We start from the raw sequence: 18,673 nt of genomic DNA on the forward strand, positions 1-18,673 counted from the left end.
AATCAATTTAGTCAATCAAAGTCAATGAGCTCATCTATGATAAGTTTAATTCTTGTCATTCCAGAATTTCATCCTTTAACCTAAATTTAAAATGTCAGAAAGAACTGACAGATCAACTGAAAACAGAAAAGTTGGAGATTATCAAAGAAAAAGATGATTTTAAAAAGCAAAGGTAACGAAAATCTGGATAGTTATCTTCTACAAAGTTCATCTTCAACATATAAGAGATTAAGTCCTGAATGTTACAGATTAAAATTGAGTGGGCTTGTACTGCTGTAATCTAATGCATACCGGTACCGCCTTGTGTTACCCAAGTTTACCCAAATTATTGCAGCCTAAAAGAAGTATACTGGTGACAGGTGTTATAAAGCTAACACTGGGCCAAGTCTCCAAGAGTGTCTTGGAAACACTGGCCTAGGCGTCAGAATTTTTCTCGTTTGCGTTTGAGTCAGTGTATTGAATATCTAAAATCATAATTCCTAACAGACGGAAATGATAAAATGTTTATCTTGCATTGTAGTGAAAAGTATATTGGTGTTGTTAAAGAATTACCAGTTTTATTGAAGAAGGTACAGAATCAAAAAAACGAGATGGAAAGCCTGAAGAAAATAGTCAAGTCCCATGAGAAACAGTCACAAGATGATTTGAATACATTCGTCAATGATTTAACATCAAAGCTTTCACACCATAACCAAGGTTTGTATATCCAAAACTTTGCATTATGGAGGGTTAGAAAACCGAAACAGGGTTGCATGGCTAAATCATGGAGGCACAAGAAGTGGTATTAGAATTCTTATCTACCTGAGAGTTCAAGGCAAGTTTTTATCTAGCAGACGACAATCCATGTCATTGATGCAGTGGAGGAAAAGACATGGAAAAAGATAGCTATTTGCAGTGAGAAGTTGTAAAATGTGGAGGCTTATCCTGCTGTCTTGACAAAATTTCCCTCATTGCATACTGCATGGTGTTGCCTGTGTATTAACCCATTTATGTATTTCATGTTTAGGTAATGAAGAATTAAAGTCACAAATTGAAGTATTAGAAATGGAGAAGAAGATGATGAATCAGTCGACAACATCATTAAATAATCAGTTAAAATCAACTCAGTCTGATCTAGAACAATATAAACAGTTACAATCTGATTATAATAACTTAAATATTAAATATCAGGCATTACAGGATTCAGTTAAACGTAAGTAACTATTTCATTTTTCTCTTACAGTGGCATATCCTGGCAAAATATCTCTCATTGCACACTGCTTGATGTCTGTATTAGCCCAATCAGGTGTAGAAAAGTAGGACGTAAAAGTCCTTCATTTCATTTCTGATAGATGCAATGCTTACCAGTTTGGTGTATATTTTGAAAAATTTATAACATTTCTTTTTCTGTGTAAAGCACATTTCTTACTCATAGAACGGTTGTTCATGCAAAAATCTTTAATGATTTTGTCCAACCCTATAACTTTTTGTTCACAGTAAATCTTAGTCCTTAATATAAACATGTAGAATACTGAATTTTACAACACGGAAAGCATGTTTTTGCAAAATTCCATTTTGTTATGTTGATCAACCATTGTATCACTGATTATGTAGTCTGCTCACGTTCTATTTTCACCTGTATCACTCTCTAGAATATAAGGAAGAAATAGTCACTTTAAAAACAGAAAATAGCCATGTGTTATCACAAGTTGAAGTTTATTCAACAGATCTCAAGTAAGGAAATCTTTTCGTTATTCTTTTTACTATTTAGTATATGCGATATGCATGTAAATAGCATGGTCTTTTTTGCACATTTTTGTTTCGTTCAAAGTGTAAATATGCATATATTCATTTGGTATAACATGAAATATCAATATGTCATCTAAAGATAAAACGGTCTAGGAGAGATGGCAATTTTAGATTTTTAGATAGAGTTAAATTATAGAAGAAATAGATGTTAGATTTTAATTTTGAAAAGTGTTACAGATGGCAATTTTAATTCTTTTATTTCAGAAAACAAACCCACAATGTTGAAGAAATAAACCAGAAATTTGAAAGCAAGGAAAAGAAAATGCAACAAATTATAAAAAGGTATATTTGGCAACTCCACAGAAGAATTCAAATATGTTGTATCATTTTCTGGCACGATTTTCATGTCATCTGTGGAAAATTGGGATCACGAAATGACTTTTGAAAAATTTATATCTACAGGTTAGAAAATGAAGTGAAAGAAAAAGAAGGTAATTTAATAAAGGTTCATGATGATTTGAAGAAACTTGAAAACAGATTTCACGAGCAACAACGTAAAGAATTAGAAATCGCAGAAAAATCTTCTCTAAATCAAAGTAAGGATTATATCAAAATCAAAATTTGTTTTGTTGTTGTTGGTTATGAAACACTCTATCCATGATCTGACAAAATTGTTATACAGCATAAGTTCTAGGTCATTATATTATTCATCCACACAAATGGTAAGTGGAATGAAAGACTTAACATCTTCAATTCAAGGTTTTTTTTTTTTTAACACTCCATCCACGATCAGACAAAATTGTTATACAGCATATGTTCTAGGTCATTATATTATTCATCCACTGAAATGCAGAGTGGAATGAAAGACTAAACATCTTCAAGGTTTGCTATTTTTTTTTAATTTCTAGATGAAATACAGCAATTAAAAGATCAGTTAAATAAAGTTAAAGAAGAGCTGGATGGATTGAAAGGAGAAAGGTACAAATAATTTCACGAAGTCTGGCTGTAGTGAAAATTGATTGGATTGTACACTAGCGAATACAGTCAATACGGCAAAAAGATTAGACTTCATCTCAAGCTATTGGCACCTGTTTCAGATATACAATCCTCATCAGGACAGTTTAATTTGGAAATGAATATCTACTCATACAATAATTTTTTCAGATCTCAGCCGACATTAACAGAATGTTTGGATGTGAAATTTAGAAGGTAATAATGTTCTTTCCATTTTAGAGAAGAAATGATTTCTACTCATCAGAACAGAATTGAAGATTTACGACAAAAATATCAACAAAAATCAGCCGAATCAGATTCTTGGTCAGATAAGGTAAAGAGATGAAATATGAGCCGTGGCTCAGTGAGTAAGAAACTTGCTAGCTAACCTGAAAGATAATACTTTTTTTAACAGTTTTTCTCTATTACATAAGTGATGCAGGAGGAAGGGGCTGATACAGAATATGTGCAAAGGCTGTGCATGCTAAACATCTTGAAAGTTGGAAATCCAAAAATAAAAGATTAATGCCCAAGACTTCCCTCATTGCACACTGCATGGAGTTGCCTTTCCACATTAGCCCCATCACATGCAGAGAATAAGGATGTAGAACTCTATTCATAGTGTTTCACTTCAATTTGAACAAATATTTACCAAGTATTTTGTATGATTTTAGATGGATGAGGCAGTGAAGAATGAAAAAGTTAAACATGATGCTAGTTTAAAATTATTAGAAAATAAACTTAAAGAAAATTTTATTATGGTAAGATTATATTCTGTAGAGACAAACTTTCCCTAATTGGACACTCCATGGCATTGCCTATGTTCAGTATCCTAGTAACACATGTTGTTGGTGACGTCAAACATTGTTAAGCATTTCTAAAATTAGGATGCTCAGATGTCTGACTGAAGATTGGAATGGTGCAGATATAGGCTAAAATGGCATCTAATACACATACAAATATCTAGAAATCTCTTTACAATCTCTTTAATAATGGTGATATTTTATTTTATCAGGAATTACAGATAGAGAAAGAGAAGTATAAAGAATTAATGAATAAATATCAATCAGTCAATAAAGATAGAGAGTCTAAGGTACCTGTAATATTTTATTACCCTAATCTATATCTATTTTGATATCACATTTGAACGACATATAGAAGCGAGGAGCACATATAACAAAACACAAGACAATATTATGGAATATAACACACTTCTTTAATAACGTTATGTGCCCAACCTTATTAAAGAAGTGTGTTATATTCAATAATATTGTTTTGTGTTTTGTTATATATATCTATTTTGGTGCTGGCTGGAATATGAATAATAATATTAATATTTATAAAGAGCTGAAATCCAGTCTACATTTCACAAACTGACCGAAATAAGAACTCATGTTTTCTTCAGTGGTAAATTATGCCAATATGCCTGACAAGATACCCCTTTGTTTAAAACCTTTTGCTGTGAAACTTCTCAAAACCAACAACTAAAATGGTAGGTTAGGGAGTTAAGACAGGAATAATCGGTTGATCAAACATGTAACTTTTTTTTTCATATCTTACAGTGGAGAGAAGAAAGAACTCAAATAGAATCAAGTTATAAAAGTGAGCTAAACCAATTAAAACAGAGTATACTAGACAGTAAACAAAATGGCGTGGAGAAAGAAGCAGAATTAAACAGAGAAGTTGTCAGTTTAAAAGATATCATTAAGGATCTAGAAAATAGACTAGGTAAGAGGCAGCAAGTTTTTATTAGTATGGCTATCAGAGACTTGGTAAGTATCAGTAAGTTTCAGAATGACATAGGCTAGTGTCGTAGGATAGTATTAATTTGTTATTTATATATACGGAATCACCTGCGTTTTTTTTATTATCCACTATATATTCAACGAATCATCATCGACCATTTTTTTTTGTAGGAAAGCTGGATAACGGAAATTCTAAAGATATATCTCTACTAAAATCACAGTTACGAACTACGAAAGCCGAGTTGGAGGATTCTCTTTCAGATATAAACAAAATGGTGGAAAATCTGAAAAACTCAAAACAAGAGGTAATATTCTTCAGTAAAATTACAGTTTAAGGTGGTTTTAGAAAAGATTGAGGCAATTCAAATTTGTACCCTTTTGTTTCGTTTCCTGCGCTGGATCTTTCCTCCAATAGTGACCAGAACATTTTGCTTCCTGGAGCTTGTTTCTTGAAAACTTGATTCATCTGATTGGTCAATCAATCATTAAAAGTGATTTTGAATTTAGATTCTTTTAACAAATTAGATTACTGTATTTCTTAAATTTTGGTTAAGTTTTTAGAAATGCTGGCCTTCTTTGAAAAGTTTTTTAAATTTCAGATTCAGTTTTTACAAGACACAGTACGTAAAGAATGTGAGGAGAGGTTTGAATTAACAGAGGCTCTGAGTGAAGCTAGGCAGGAATTATTACGCTTGAAGAAACCTCCAGGTAGAGATAATAACCTTTATTTATGTAGGGAATTCTGGGTCTATTATGCCTGTCCCTTGATTCAGAAACTCATATTCTTTCATGGATATTATTTCATCGATTAATGAAAATTTTGATGGCTCCAGCTCATCTTCTCACCAGTAATAGTATCTACATGATTTATTAACTTTCATTTCTCTTTTGAGCTCAGATTCTTAATGCATGTGATATGAATTGATACCTTTTGATTCCCTTTCAGCTCGATTTCAGCTCGATTTCAAGTATTTAAACTCCAAAACCAATTTTATTGATATCCCAATCTACAAATTTCAGGTGGATATTCATCAATGACGCCTCGAAAATCATCTATAACGACCCCGCCCAAAACGAGTGCCAGTTTATCAAGTGTTGTATCAGATGTGGACAGTGAAAATAATTCTATTAAATCTCATAATTCAAACATTTCTAAACCCCCTTCTAGTGGGAAAACTTCTAGTTTATCTCAAAACAGACGCAGAATTGCAAATATTTTAGGCAAAAAATCCTGATAATGGCGCATAAAGAAAGTGACAAATAGTGGAATAGAACAAGTGATGTTTATTAATAATTTCAATAAAAAAATCATGATAGTGAGAAATATACAGGGAACAGTCTTGCCCTGGAACTTCTGAACGATTAACTAATCCACCAGCCAATCCTGAGATTTCAACGCCTAATTTTATAACAAATATTTGAAGTTTACCGTGACCTTTTATAACTTTGAATATATATGGTTGATACAACCACTTTGACCACTAAACAGTTGTCCTGATGAAGGGTTTGATATTTAAGAGATATCACAGCATTAGAGAGTTATAAGCTATCAACAAAAGTGCTTCATTTGGAGGGATTTTTTTTTGCCAAAAGATTATTGATATCATAGTTTTAATTCATATTTATTTTTTTCAATCATTTTTTTACATTATTTATTTTTTTAAATTGTTATTTAGTCCATAAATTATTAAGAAATATAGTCTTTTCAATAATTCTCCGTATTTTTCAAAGTTTGATTGTTAACGAATCAATCACCAGGTTCTACATCCATTGTGTCTTCTGTAATGTCGTCAATTGATAGAACAGCCTTCTTTGACTTACTACTGCTCTTCTTTTTACCCTTGTTACTCCCTGGTTTGATAACCAATGTATCTTGAATGGAATTTAAGTGCTCTAACTGAAATAAGAAAAAAAAGCTATATTTCAACAAATGCTTATGCTTATTCAAAGTTTTAATAGCTTGTTGGACACAAATAGACCACATGCGTATTCGTTTTAACTTTTAATGATGAAGTCTATCAAAATCTGTATTAGTGATAAATAAACAAAGAAATTTACAGATATATCTGCTTCAATATTTACCAGGTTGGGTGTTTTTCTAACTAAAAGTTTAACATCATCTGTATTTATTGTACTTCTTTTAGCGTGTCTGGAAAAAATAAGTAAAGTTAAGCACAATTTTATCAACCTCTCAAGTTGACTTTACTTGAGTCTCTTGTCGACAAAAATCTAACGGAATTGAAATAAAAAGTGTAAGGGACTTGAACTTGTCCAGTGGTGGAGCCATGTTTTATGTCCGAGAGGGGGGGCGAGATATCTGAAATTGCCCGAATCTCTAAAACTGCCTTTCAGGGCTGCAAGAGGAGTGCACCCTCCCCCTCACTTTGGCTCCACCACTGAACTTGTCATCTACCAGCCAAGAACCAACTTTAAGTTGGGTGAAAAAAGTTTGGAAGTTTCTAGCTGATAAATATCTGTCTTAATAGGATTAAAAAGTCCCTGCGAATGTTAACTTGTCTTCTATTCAGTCAGTAGTCTACCAACACTTACTTTGCAAAGAGTTCTATATCTGTGGCTACATTTTCAAATTGTTTACAAGTTAACTCTGATATAGAGGCTGTAACTTGTTTGTTTATTGTACACCCTGTATCTTCTTCGACTTGTTTACAAATCTGTACCACCGAAAAAAACACTGCAGCTTTTAGTCTCTGGAAAGAAAGTTATGTTTGAAATTATTATAACGGCTTCAATTGGCTTAAACTTTGCTGGCTTCAATCTGTAAAAAATTTTACAATGTTATACAAATATAATAAAAGAGTAAAGAAAAACAACCATTTTTATAAGTAGGATCATTTCTACCAGCTGGTCCTTTCCAAAACCTATTGATGTTTTCAAGCTTATCCCTTCCAATTTACAGGTGGTTTGAATGAGATAAAGAACATATTTAACAAAATATTTTTTCAAAAAGATCTGAATTATCAACTTTACTTTATAAAAGTTTGAAAATTTGGCCAAAAAGGAGAAAGTTCTCGGACATTTCACCTGATTTTGTGCCAACTCTTCATATTCGTCATCAACGTTTTGCTTATCAACCGACGAACTTGCATGTGTCATTTTTAGCTAAGCTACTTTCAGTTTGTTTTGTTTTATTTCCCGCGATATTACGTAATCATTCGGTACATCGAGAGAAATTTGACGATATTTCTGCAAATGAGAAAACTAAAGTGTTTCGAATGAACGAAATCTCGCGTAATAATGCGGGAAATGTTTCATCATGGCTGCCAGACAACGTGAATACGATTGAAATTATTGATTTCTGATCGAATTAGTCATTCCTCTTTAGTTTTTTATGTTAAATTTAGAGTAAGTACACGGCTCGCGCCCTGTCCTCAAAGTTTGGGCTATTTTTTGAAAGATGGCTTTATCTGATTTTTAGAAATTTGCAAATATTCGGTCGGTTTCCAGTCGCAAAAATTATGCAAGGCGACCTTGAAAGTCATGGTATTATGAAAAAAGGATGGGATGGGTAGGGTGCAAATATTTTGCTGCATGTGTTGTGTTTTTGAGTTGTCAGTATATTGTACTAAATTTATCTTGAATATCATTCTTTTGCTTGAAACCGTTAGGCTAGTGGACCAGCCAAGCAGAAAGAGAGAATAGTCTCAATAAAGTTAAACTTCCATGAAGATTTATCTTCCGATGTAAATTGACTGAAGTCTGTGGACGAAATAGATACCAATATAATGGAGAATTCCTCATGTTGGAGGTGGCAACCTTTGGTTTTAAATTAAAGAGCATTTAAACGGTTCTATATAGCCTACCTTTCAATATCCAAATTGAATTATAAATGATTTGATTTTTATGGTTTTAGGTTAGTGGTAGAAATAGTAAGATTCAGATGTCCGTTTTGTTTGCAGTTTTAGTAGATTAGAAATGTCCGGAGTACTCAATCGCCAATTAACAATGGATGAAACACAGATGAGGGCGCAGGGAAGTGGAGCTGGACGCCAAATGGGCAATGGGCACAACCTTGGATCAGCTTTACAGTATTTTGGTCAAGCGAAGAAAAGAATTAATGATATATTTAAAGAGATTGGTGAATACATTATAGAAACAGATCAATTTGTTGATGGTAAGAGATTTTTATTTAAAGAAAGAAAGAAAAGAAACAACTATATTTTACAAGGATAACAACTTAAGTTAACAATTGAGGATCCTTTCTACTAACTGGTTCTTGGACAAACCTCTTTGCATTGATCTTCCCCAGATTATTTAAAGAAAAGATAAGGTTCATTGTCCTTTTACTGTACAAAAAGGATAGTTTTTAGCATTAGTCAAAAATACAAGAGACATTTTCCTATGAAAAAAATAACCTGAAACAGTAAGAATTGAAATTTGTGTAGATTTATTTACAAACTTTGCCTTTGCACACATCCTTGCTGGGAATAAGTTCATTTGAACTGTGTGATTGTAAGATCTCATTTAAGAATTATGATTGTAGATGTGCTACTGTCCAGTCAAGATGTGATTTCTGCAGAATGTTGTCAAGTTGTAAAAGGATTTAAAGATAAAGTTGGAGGAATCATGGAAATTCTAGCTAGAGACAGAATGAAAGTGGCCTTTTTTGGAAGGTAATAAATAATGTTCATTATAAATTACATTATTATTATATGAGAAATTGAATCCATAGATAAGATTTTTGAAATATGTAAAGACAATTAGAGGAAAGAAATGCATTAGGATTTGTATATCATGGTTTATTATGGCCTACTGAGCTTATATTTTTATGTCACAACACAAGCCATCAATTTTGTAAAATCTACATCGGTTAATTAGTGTTCTTTATTACTTTTGTCTATTGCACTTCAGAACATCCAATGGTAAAAGTACAGTAATTAATGCTATGTTACGAGATAAAATTATGCCCAGTGGAATCGGTCACACGACTCATTGTTTTATACAAGTAGAAGGTACAGATTCACAGGAAGGTTTCCTACTTACAGAAGAGTCGGATCAACCACAAAGCATTAATGTAAGTTCTCTTGGTAACTTAATAATGATAATAATCACTCTATTAGGATAAGAAATTAGGTCAAACGCCTTACCTGCATTTCGCGCAACTTTTTGTTTTTTAATGGCTCCATTTAAAATCTTTTTTCAATTTTTTTGAAGTTCTTTTCCAGATATTCACAGGTCTTTTAATAAATTTTTCTTAAGGTGTCATTTTTTTTGCTCGAAGTACGTCCCTAATGCCAATTCCAAAATTAACTTTTGAAGAATTCTAGGTGAAATTTGTATGCTTACGTCTCCCACAGTGGTTGCCAATAACAACCCAAGATTCTGCTCAAGACACAAAATATTTCTCTTATTTCTCAGCCTAATGTCAGCCTAGACATATGATAATGATATTTGTCTGATTTCTATTTCTAGTCTATCAAGCAACTGGCACACAATCTTAGCGCAGTAAAATTAGAAGAAAATTCCCTTGTCAGAATTCTTTGGCCGAAATCAAAATGTAAATTTTTAAAGGAAGATGTGATCTTTGTTGACAGGTATTTATTCTTTGCTAAACTCTTAATAAAACTTGTGTTAGTTGTAAGTAAATAATTCTGTATTGATTGGTTGAAATCACTAAAACCCAGGCTATAATGTTATTTAATATTCACCAATTTGAGTCAGTCAGTGGCAAAATGACCACAGATCCGTTAGTTCCTTCATTTGACAAATTAGTCAACTCTCCAACAGTTAGTGTTAGTTGCCTGTGAATTTATTTTCATCATTGCACAGTGCATGACATTGCCATTCATCATTAGCCAAATCAAGGAATGTAAAACTATTTTTGTTTTTTTGTTTAACATTCTATCTCTTTTCTCTTGTAGCCCTGGTATAGACGTCACCCAACAGCTAGACTCTTGGATTGATAAATACTGTTTAGATGCTGATGTTTTTGTTTTAGTTGGTAATGCTGAATCTACCCTTATGCAAACAGTAAGAAATATTTCTTTATTTCAAAGTTCTTCTTCTCTGGCTTAAATTGCTATTTTTAATTTGGAGGGGATGTAGATGACGTAATATTTGGTCAAATTTTCTAGAATTAAAGGATCCCCAAACTTGTAAAAGGGTATCAGAATGGTGCAAATCTACCCAATGCACATACAAAGACTAGAAAATCTCTTTACAATTCCTTTAACTTTATTTTGTATTTTGGAACTGATTTGATTTGATTTTTTAGGAGAAAAATTTCTTCCACAAAGTGAGCTCTCGTCTTTCATCTCCTAACATCTTTATTTTACTCAATCGATGGGATGTTTCTGTACTGGAGGAAGATGTAGAAGAGGTAGGTAGCTGGTTCTTTTATATTCTACCTGCAAGCACTGGCCTCGGCAGGGAAAATAACCTTGCCAGAATTCCCATCTATCAAAAATTTGAACCTTATTCACATTATCTAACTTAGAAGAACTAGGAAGCAGTTTAATCCTATAAGCTTATATTATACACGAAAGCACTGGCAAGGCTTCTACTACCCTCAGTATTAGTTATAGGGATTTCTGCAAAAACATTACACTGGAGTCATTTCCATGGCTCTTCATGAAGGATTTCTGTCTTAATATCCGAATTTTAATTTCAGGTCCGTCTGCAACATTTAGACCGTAATCTTGGTTTCCTAGTAGATGAGTTAAAAGTTGTGAGTAATAAGAAAGAAGCAGAAGACAGAATATATTTTATATCAGCGAGAGAGGCGTTAATATCCAGATTACATCAAGATAAAGGAACCCCCACACCTAGTAAGTATCATAATTAACATAGTCTTGTCTTTAGTATACTCTATGTAATCTGATATCCACTGGGCCTTTAAAAAGATGTTGGATTATGGAGAGGGTTGTAAAACATGGAAGAAATATTGGCTATTCATGCACCTATATGACTACCTGTAGGATTTTACTCAAATGAGTTGAAGAAAATACCTTCAGAGCTGAAATTTTCAGTTATTTTAGTAGGAAGAGGACTAAGCTATAAGCTTATGTTATTCATGTGCTGTTTATCTTGACAGTTTCCCTTATTGCTAACTGCATAATGTTACAGTCATTTCATTTATGATTATTTCAGCTGGCACGTTACAAGAAGGTTTTCAAGGCAGATTATTTGAATTTGCCAATTTCGAACGTAAATTTGAGGTATGTAAAGATTTTTTTATTTCCTTGTTGACAGAAATACATCTTTTGTCCAACTTTATCTTTAATTAAGATGATTTTTAGCCTAGGTTTATCAACAAATTTTGGTTTTAATTTGGTGAAGTTGTATTATTTTTATTGACAGTAGGATGTAAAACTCCAGTCTATGTAGTAAAATACCTATTTTATTTTAGGAATGTATTTCTAAGTCGGCGGTCCAGACTAAGTTTGAACAGCATACTAAACGAGGCAAATTAATTACATCTGAGGTTAGAGGTGTCATGGAGGAGTCATATCATAAAAGTCTTACAAAAACGTAAGTTTATTTATGTTTTATTATAATAATGATATCTTAGATCAAAACCTTGATACTAAATGAAAAATAAGAACAAAATATTTACTGGAATGAAAAATAACAAGAGGAATAAAAAAATTATTTACTGACCAATTTTCTAAGTGCTGAAATGGAAACTAGACATTTTAATAATTATTATTTGAACGAAAAACAGAACCTAAAACATGTTGTTTCTCATAGTAGAGATTGACCTATTTCAGCCTGTGTCCCTATTTTGAAGCCTGAAATAGAGATCTTCTCAGGAGTGTTGACAAGTAGCTATTTGTATATCATTTCAGTGAGGAACAAGTAAAAGAATACCGTGAGAAATGTGATGAATTGGATTATCTGGGTAAACAGTTAAAATTATTAACTTACGAAGTTAAAGATAAGATCAAACTCATGGTAGAAGATGTAGAGAGAAAGGTAGGGTGTGTTGTTTATTATTGACTATTGCTCATCTTATTCTGACATGTGTTTTGGATATTTTATCCTCATCAGTACAAAAAAACTGTTCTGAAGAAATAGTTTTATTTCCAGCTAAATGAAGCTTATACTGGTTGAGAGCTTATTGAAATATTTGATATTGACTGTGTTTTAATCCTCATCAGGACAGAAAAATAAACTGACATAATTCTTTTGTAAGGATTTTCTGACAAGATATCTAATGTCAAAAAATGTTCCAGGTATAATATCCTCATTAGGACAGTACATGGCAAAACCATGGACGCTGTCTTATTGCTCTACTTTGCTCCACAAATCGTTCTTGTTATCAAGTAACTGGTCCTACAATATACACTTTGATTGGCTAAAATAACATCATCCCAACAGGACTGGGTCAGAAAACTTGTTCGATTACGATTAAGACAAAAAATATCAGGCAAAAAATCTAATTTTGATTAGATTGAACATGGCGGTGAATGTATTTGTAAAATTTCTATTTCCAGGTTGCAAGTGCTTTAAATGATGAAATCCGTCGTCTGTCTTTACTAGTAGAAGACTTTGATAGACCCTTTCATCCAGACAATTTGTTAATTAATGTATATAAAAAGGTAAGATTACTCTTATTTCTGTCTGGATGTTTGAGACTTAAATTTAAACAAATAAGGATCCAATACATCAGGAGCACTGGATATGCAATATATATTCATTCTTATTAGGAAAGGCGTTTTGTTGATCAAATTCAATGATGTCACTTCCACTGGGTGGAGCATGCATAACAGTTAATTGTAGGCAAACTGTATGTCTAAATTTCATTTTGAAAAGTAATATGTTGAGTTGAATTTAGTAAGTTGGTTAAAGGGGTAAAAAGTCTTTATATGCCCTTAAAATTTTCAAATCTTCCTCCAAAACAGTCTTTTCCAATTATAATTTTTCTCCCAAGGAACTGCATTTATTCGTGGAAAATTCTTTATGTGAGAATTTAAATGGAAGGTGTACGGGAAATATTCTTAAAAAAATAGATTTCGCCGAGCAATTTATCACTGGTGAGCAGGGAGTCCTGTATTTTCATTGTCCGTAATGCATGGTTTTATATTGGCCTATCTCCCTGTGTGCTTATACATTTAGTTTTTGGCTTCTTTTTTTAATGCCATTTTCATCATTTAGTCTAAAATAATTTCCATAATATCCACTCATCATAGTTGATCAAAGATATTGAAGCACAAACAGTGAAAAACATTAAACACATTTTAAGAGGTTTTCTTTTTTGTGCATCGGAGTCACTGATAGCATTTTAGTCAGATGTCTGTGGTTCCTGTAATTATAGAAATGCTTAATACTATATGACATCAATGTTGAAATAACCACTAACAATCTCTTAAGGGCCTTGGTGTTAGTGACCTCATAAAATGCATAATTTAAGTGGAATTATAAGAACCAAAGACGTCTGACTGAAAAATAATAGTGGACTGGTCGTGCTTACATTTGAAAATGTCCCTTGACTGTGCTTAAATATCTTTGTTGGACTATATCATTGTGTATTTAGGCTACATGTGTATTTATTTTGTTATAATTTGCTAATAGTATGGCGTGGTTTATTTTAAATTCCAATTTATTTTGGTATGGTTGAATTGTCAATTCTTATGGTGACATCGCAAATTTTGGCAAGTTTAACATATACATAAAAAATTCTAATTTTGAGTTCTTACAGATTAATAGCTTCTTCACATGAAATGAAAGTTTGGTTTTCTCTTAAGAATTGACAATTCTATTTTATTTATCACCTTAAAGTAGTGGATTATCTTTTTCTGTATGTTTCTGCACTGCCTGCATTGTTATGTATTTGTGTTTATTTAGGAAATGCATGCTCATGTAGAGCAAAGTTTAGGTCGAAATCTGCAGCAACGATGCTCCACTGTTTTATTACAAGCTGTAACAGACACGCAAAACCAAATGACAGGTAAACCAATCAAAACTCTTTATTCTCAGTAACATGGCTGTTGATTGGACAAATTGTCTTAAGATTCACCAACAACACTCTTGATTGGACAATATCACGGATTACTATTTCCATGATATTTTGTAAGAAAACTCTTGCGTGAGATTTCTGTTACAACACTGTTCATTGGACAATATTTTCTTGAAACTCTGCAACAAAGATCTTGATTGGATTGGATGCCAGCTTTTAATTGCTTTTGACAAAATTTAGTCTTTAGAAAATATTAATTGTATTTCTTCTTGACATATGAATGTAGATCATAACAGTGAGGCAGTGGCTTTTGAATCTTTAACATCTGTATTCATTTTAAAATGATTTTAAATATTTTTCAAGATACAGAATTTATTTTTAAGTTTTACTCTATTTTTGTCAAGGAGTCTTTATTTTCAAGAATCTTGTGTCTTCTGTAAAGTTTTGTTAAAGATGAAATTTTAAAAATGATTCAAGAAATAAAAACTTTTGTTAATGCTTTTGATTAGAACATATTGGTTTCTGAATTATTATTTCAAATGAATTCAATTAAATTTGATGACATAGAAGTAAATTTTCATTTTAACTTTGAAAGTGAAGTTGAATTTGTTGTTGTCATTTGTAGAAAGATTATCAGCATTATTACCAGATGAAACTAGACAACTGTTATTCAACCAGATTCCTAAACGGGAGTTCGAGATAGCGTATCGACTAGACTGTCGTAATCTGTGTGCCGATTTCAAGGAAGATATTGAATTTCGATTTTCGTTCGGACCTACAGCTCTCATGCAGAAATTCATGGGATCAAAGACTGCCAGAACAGCCTTAATTGGATCTGCAGGCATGGTACGTAAGAAGCAACTTTGCTATATATCTTGACTTAAAACAAAGCCTTTTTGGACTTTCCAACAACGGTTATCTAAAAATGATTATTAGTCACCTTAATAGATTTCTTGAATAAGTCATATTTCCTCATCTCCCAATTGTACCCAGTCATTTTTCCTCATTACTCCGGTTGACCCCAGTGTAAATGGATTGAATGAGTAATCTTTCTGCACTATTCCAGCCAACCCAACTTGAATAACTCATATTTCATCATTTCTCTAGTCAACTTAACTTGATCTTCTCATTTTCTAGTCACCTCAGTTGTAAATTGGTATAGAATTGTAAAAGGCCAATCAATAAAAATTGCCAAAGAGAATCAACAGCATATTAAGATAATGAAAAATTATGAAAACGAAAATTTATTGTCTTTTCAGATGAACCAAGCTCCTAATCGACATGCATCTGGTGATGGTAGTGGGATAATATCTCAACAGAATGGAGATGTTCTTGCTACAGCTTTATCTACCTTTGTTTCGCTAGCATCCAGATCTACTCTGGGAACTGTAGCTGTAGTTGGTGTGGTAGGTATTGCATTATTTCATCTATGCAGTGAGTTGGGTTGATTTTTTCGTAAAGATATTTGAAGTTAAACCCATTCATTATAATAGACATCACATAAAATGCGAAGAAATGGTGATCATGGGTTCTAATATCGGCTGTGGTGTGAAAGTCTGGTGACCTTGAATAAGTCATCTTTCCTCATTATTCCAATCAACCCAGCTGTAAATGGGTGCAAATGATCTAGGCATGATGCTTAGAGGTTTGGCCAAGAATCAGCTGGTAGAAAGGATCCTTGTTAACCTAAGTTCACATTTAAAAAATGTTTGTTCTTATTATGTTATTTAAAAAAAAACAATTTTAACGAAATCTGGGTATTTGTTATTACAGATAGGTAAAGCGGCAGGGTTGAGAGTTATAGCTGTATCAGGTATATTATATGGATTGCTATATATGTACGAGAGGTTGACCTGGACAACCAAGGCTAAAGAACGAAGTTTTAAACAACAATATGTAGAATACGCTAGTAGTAAATTAAGATTAATCGTAGATTTGACCAGCTCCAATTGTAGCCATCAAGTACAACAGTAAGTTTTTTTCAAAAGAGGAGAATTTTTATTTTGAAGTTAGTTCTTATTTTTCAAACAACTGTCTTAACATTTGTAGTTTATCTTGGTTAAGTTCAAGGTCCCAGTAGTTTTACAATACTGAAGAAATAAACAAAAATGTTTTGAAGAGTTGTTGATTGAACAATTCAGACTCATAAATTTGAGAGGAAGTTAAGATTATCAGACCTTCTATACAAGTATATATTTATCATGATTGTGTTCTTACAAAATAATTTTTCCAGAGAATTAAGTTCCACGTTTGCACGACTCTGTCATCAAGCTGATCTTTCTAAACAAGAACTACAAGATGAAATTAAGTCTTTAGATCATATTATAGAGAAATTGAGAGAAACCACAAGTAAAGCTAAAACACTCAGGTATGACACTGAAAATTAAATGCTTTATATAATAAGATTTTGTTCAAGTGTATGCCATTGTCATTAGAAGCTGCATTTGCTGGCCAAAAGTGGTAGGTATTGTAGTGCAAGCATATTTTGAACGTTAATTAAAACGATTAGGTGCAATATTAAAAATTTCATTTCTAAAAGACTTTTGGTCGATTCATAAATGAAAATTCCACTTGGAAATGGATCTTCGGTTTTCAAGCAGACCTTATTTTGAATATAATTAATTAAAAAATCTCTGTATTTCAGGAATAAGGCTGATTGGTTAGACAATGAATTGAATAGTTTTAGCAACCTGTATCTTAAAGACACATGATACCACTTTACCACTGACATCTCAGCGTTTTGATAATTGAAAACTCGTTGGAAACTTTCTGTGTGACAGCCAATGGAGTTACAATAAATTTTTGTGATCATTTACATGTACCAATGCAATATTACAATTTCCAAAAAGACTAGCTTTGTGTAGCCTGTCAGAGAACTTATAGTTCAGGGGCCTTATTCTTGAAAACTTAACTTAAAATGATTTTAATGTTATAGCCATCTGATTGGTCAATCACTAAGATGGATTTTAAATTTAGTTTTATTATCCATTCAGATTACTGTATTAGTTAAAATCAGGTTAAAGTTTTGGAGAATAGACCCCCAGAAAATCTTCAAAGCCTATGCTCTCTTTAATACTTTATAACAGGACAATTTTTGCTGTATATTCTGAAGAATTTGTATATTCTGAAGAATTTTTGCTGTATATTCTGAAGAATTTTTGCTGGATTTTCTACTGCGCCTTATTAGAAACATCTGGATTACTACTTGATGATTTTCTTATGAAAATGAAACTGCCAGAGCCTTGTTTTAAACATACTAGTAGCTGTTAATTCTTCTGATATTATTCAAGTTTTTCTCCTTTTTTCAATTGCCAACTTAGCTTTTTTTGTGAAAATCTATGTATCCAATGTTAAATAGTGTATTCATAGTGTAGTCATAGTATCATGAAAAAGTAGTACCTTCAGCTATACGAAGAGTTACGAATGCAACATTAGTTATATATATATATATAGATTTGAGATATGTTGTATGTGTTTATGTATGAGATTTGAGATATGTTAGATTTGTCTGTTGAGATTTGAGATATGTTAGATTTGTCTGTTGATGGATGATGGTATTGAAGTGTTACTTTGTTACAAGGCTTCGCGGAAAAATAGAGGCATGTGTCTATTTTCTAGTTGTGACACTTAAAGACCTTTTTAAGGTGTATATTTTTTGTCCAAAGGTGCTATTTTATTATGTGTGTGTTTTCCAATAGCTTCAAATCAGCTGTTCAAATTATGAAATTTGCTAAATGATCGACTTAATGTTGATTGTTTCATGTGCAACTATTGGAAATCAAATAATGTTAAAACTTATGTTGTTTTTGTAATTGTTAGCCAAGTTGTTTTATTTTGTTGTTAAATATTTTAGTGCTTTTGTGTCCTTATATTTGTGAAAACTAACCCCTTGTACTCTAAATGAAATTTGTTTGAATCAAATTATACAGATATTAACATTTTTTTTTATTTCTACAAATTTTGGATTTCTTATTACAGATGCCAGAACATCGTTTCAATTTATCTGTTTATGTCTTTTGTGATAGTATTATTTGTTGCTCTGTTTCCATCAAACTTTCGTTCCATTTTTTATTACCTTTTTTTTTTAATACAGCCACTTCAGTTAGGGTTTACCAGTGCTGGAGAGAGTAGAAATTTGATTGATTATAGCAGAGGTCATTGAGTTAATTTGACAAACGTTCAAGAGGGCTGTCCTTCGATCCTAACTGAAGTTGCAATTAAAAAAAAAAGTTTATAAAAACCAAAATGATCTTTGTGACTTTTAACTTTTACATGTATTAGTGGCAAGTGG

At 32.1% G+C, this 18,673-nt stretch overlaps 2 protein-coding genes across 2 annotated transcripts; one reads left to right on the top strand and one right to left on the bottom strand.

Moving 5' to 3' along the window:
• Positions 1-6,530: 6,530 nt before the first annotated feature.
• On the bottom strand, positions 6,531-7,177 carry LOTGIDRAFT_59040 (hypothetical protein; the record flags this gene model as incomplete). The annotated part of the gene is made up of 2 exons (XM_009066654.1): positions 6,531-6,615; positions 7,017-7,177. Coding segments are annotated over 2 exons (246 nt in total), but the record flags the coding sequence as incomplete, so codon positions are not given.
• Positions 7,178-8,477: 1,300 nt separating this feature from the next.
• Positions 8,478-17,093, top strand: LOTGIDRAFT_179669 (hypothetical protein; the record flags this gene model as incomplete). Its single annotated transcript, XM_009066731.1, has 17 exons — positions 8,478-8,598; positions 9,025-9,097; positions 9,336-9,498; positions 9,897-10,018; positions 10,346-10,454; positions 10,699-10,803; positions 11,095-11,251; positions 11,574-11,641; positions 11,833-11,954; positions 12,272-12,398; positions 12,920-13,024; positions 14,271-14,373; positions 15,008-15,228; positions 15,642-15,788; positions 16,156-16,352; positions 16,616-16,750; positions 17,027-17,093. The coding sequence occupies 17 exons, from the start codon at positions 8,478-8,480 to the stop codon at positions 17,091-17,093; spliced, it is 2,142 nt and encodes a 713-aa protein (XP_009064979.1).
• Positions 17,094-18,673: the final 1,580 nt, after the last annotated feature.

Source organism: Lottia gigantea, assembly GCF_000327385.1.
Source record: "Lottia gigantea unplaced genomic scaffold LOTGIsca_79, whole genome shotgun sequence".
In the NCBI taxonomy this organism is placed as follows: domain Eukaryota; kingdom Metazoa; phylum Mollusca; class Gastropoda; family Lottiidae; genus Lottia; species Lottia gigantea.